The sequence below is a fragment of the Rhincodon typus genome, chromosome 1 (assembly GCF_021869965.1).
Source record: "Rhincodon typus isolate 14 chromosome 1, sRhiTyp1.1, whole genome shotgun sequence".
NCBI lineage: Eukaryota > Metazoa > Chordata > Chondrichthyes > Orectolobiformes > Rhincodontidae > Rhincodon > Rhincodon typus.
Window position 1 is genome coordinate 14,000,722 of NC_063332.1, and position 2,992 is coordinate 14,003,713.

Consider the following 2,992-nt stretch of genomic DNA (forward strand, 5'->3'; position numbering starts at 1 on the left):
GTCGCTCAGTTGAGTGCGATGACACTGCTGGGTAAAAAGGTTAAAAAACAAAGCAGTAGTGTAGCCAAGGTAGTAGCTGAGGACAGGGCGGGGAAGACGGTGGTGCAGTGGCAACATCACGGAACATGTAATCGGGAAACCAAGTTTAACCTTCTGAAGATACAGGTTCAAATCCCAATTATGTAGCTGTTGAGATTGCAAGAAGTCTGGAATTGTGAACCTAGACCGTGTATTGTTGAAGCTATCGGCGGAGGGTATGCTGTGGCACTGTAGACACGTCCCTATCTCTGGGCAAGAAGTCCTGCGTTCAAGTCCCAGCTGCTCCACCAGTAAGTAATAACATCCCTGAACAGGGGGACTAGAAAATATCTAGAAAGGAAACAAACTGATCCTAACTCATAAAGGGAGTGGGTGTCTCTTGTGGTGCTGTGGTAGTGTCCCTACCTCTGAGCCAGGAAACCCTGCTCCAGAGGCACATCATAGGATCTCTGATCAGGTTGATCAGAAAACAGCTAAAGACAGAGACAGTAAAGCCAATAATGGCAGGCTGTTGGATACTATAATTATGGAACTGAAAATGAGATTGGATACACAGTGGCAGACCAGCACATGACCATATATCTTTACTCCCATTTATTAATCGGCATCACCAATACTCTTCAAGCATTTGAATTGCAATTTTTATTGGATTAAAAACAACACCACCTTACATCCACGTTTTTAATTACATTGATTAGCACTACGTTATCCAGGTGAAGTCTAATATTTCTAACACTCTCTCTGTTAAATCTCTGCACTGAGCACATCTGCTGGCCAATTTGAGGGCTCAGAGGTTGCTCTGCACCGACCATTAAATGGGCATGAGAGACGACTCTGTTCCCTGCATCGCCTTCCTTTTTTCCCCATAGCCCTCCCTGGAGAGGTGCGAGGCCCTTCAACAAACTCCATCCTGAAATCAGGAATCTGCCGTTTGTGAAAACACAGTGAACCATCATTATCCGCTGCCCTAATGTATTACTATAATACTCCTGTCATAAGCACCGCTCAAAATTCCAGGGTCAGGCTGCAAAACATTCAGAACAACTATCTAAGTGAGCAACTGAGTAAAGGAAAAAAATTAAAGTCAGGAATGCCTTAACTACCACTCATGCCCAATACAACCCAGTTTGAAAACTCTGGAAATTTGACAAATAATTCTCAAGCCTTCCCAATTCCTGTCCATGTTCAGGTCATTGGCTTGTCCTGCTTCTGATGTCTGGAAATCCAACTAGCTTTGGATAAACATTGATCCTGAAGGCTCACATCTTCTGGTATACAAAGTTGTAAAGCTCATTCAATTCTTCCTTCACGGATGCTGCTAAAACGTGCCAAATATTTCCAGCACACTGTCATTTTCAATTTCTAGTATTTTGCTTTTGTGTGCATTAGTATCTGCTGCTGGACATAAGAATGAAAATAAACAGTGATAGCCTCTTCCTCCACATCACTCCAAATCTAAGCAAAGGAGCAGCTGCATGAAACACACACTGGCAAAGCTGCAAAACCTTCAGCAAAATGAAATAGCAAGGTTGAGAGAGAAAAGGAGCTCACGGGAGAGTGAAGGCATGGGAGAAACAAAAAGCAAGTGGCATCATTTGAATATTGAAGCATTCAGGTCCTTCTCCAGGCTCTGAATAAAGCAACAGTTCAGAAACATCAGCTGTCCGTGTGGCAAAAACGTGTTCAGGATCGCCTCGATTCGGTCAGTCTTCAGGGTGACATCATTGCCTTGCATCAGCAGGTTCAAATGCTGCATGAAGTACTTCACCATCATTCTCAGGGTATTTTCCGCCAGCATTAGGTTCTCATGGGGCTCGCAGATTAGGGCAAAGCCCAGGGAAAGGACTGCCACCCACACCACCGTGGTTTCCTCTGCATAAATGTCACCAGCTGGGAGGCGGAACACGCCCAAGTCCAAATCCTGAGAGCCAGCGAGTTCTTCAGTGACCACAGACCCAAAATCGGGAACCGGCTTCTCTGCAGCTTGTCGAGTCAGGACACAAGAGGACTTCACCTGCCTGGAAGAACAAACATAGTGAATCACCCTCAAAGATTCTGTCATTGTTATCCCAATCAGGTCACACAAGCAGATAATCTCAGGACACCCCACAGTGCTACAGCCAACACCTCTGAAGTATAGTCACTGCTCTACCAGGGGAAACAGTGCAGAATCTTGTTTGCAAGTTTCACAATCAGCAACATGCTAATGGTAGGATAAGTTATTTTGAGTTATAGATAGGATAATAATTACTGGCTCAGAAATGAGGGATAACTCCTCTGCAAATAATGCCATGGGATCTTTAACATCAAACAGGACAAACAGATCCTCAGGTTAATATCTCATCCAAAGACTGTACGACGACAGTACAGGCTGAGCATTCGCAATGCACTGGGATTGCCTTCCTCGATGTTTTTGGTCTAGAGTGGCTCGTGATCCCAGAATTTTCTCACTGGAGAGTTGTGGATTGTTACCAAACCACAGCTGCCAAGTGAACTTTTCTACGTCTAGAAGAACCAGTCAGGATTTCACAGATTCTGACTTTATCACCCAGAAAGATTTATGCACTTTGAACACGATCATCATTGATTCTCCATCGTGTCCTTTCCAGTCTATCTGCCAGCTGTCACCATTATCCCCACATCCCTTGCCTGCTCCAATTGAGAGAACTCCCTCCTCGCACCTTCTCCCACATCTCTCTCACTCTACCCAACTTTATTTCACCATCACCATCCCACATGTCTCTACCTTTAACCACCTTCCCTTCCCATTAAATATCCCTCTGCAAGAAATAGGAACAGGACCATTCGGCCCCTCCAGTCTGCTGCACCATTCAGTAAGATCGTGGCTGATCCAACATTCCTCACGATACTTTCCCTCCGCTCTCGCCTCCACACGGTTTAGCCCCTCTGCCTCTCTTTCCCTCCACCCCTCCCCTCACCGCATCTACCCTCC

At 45.4% G+C, this 2,992-nt stretch overlaps 1 protein-coding gene across 1 annotated transcript; it reads right to left on the minus strand.

Annotated features, from left to right (window-relative positions):
- Window positions 1-666: 666 nt before the first annotated feature.
- ap5s1 (adaptor related protein complex 5 subunit sigma 1) lies at window positions 667-2,116 on the minus strand. The gene has a single exon (XM_020521414.2). The coding sequence runs from the start codon at window positions 2,099-2,101 to the stop codon at window positions 1,631-1,633; it is 471 nt and encodes a 156-aa protein (XP_020377003.1). The 5' UTR covers window positions 2,102-2,116; the 3' UTR covers window positions 667-1,630.
- Between the last annotated feature and the right edge of the window lie 876 nt (window positions 2,117-2,992).

Bases quoted from the DNA above. Each gene is read 5' to 3' on its own strand.
- ap5s1 (XM_020521414.2), bottom strand. From the start codon at position 2,101: ATGACAGAATCTTTGAGGGTGATTCACTATGTTTGTTCTTCCAGGCAG.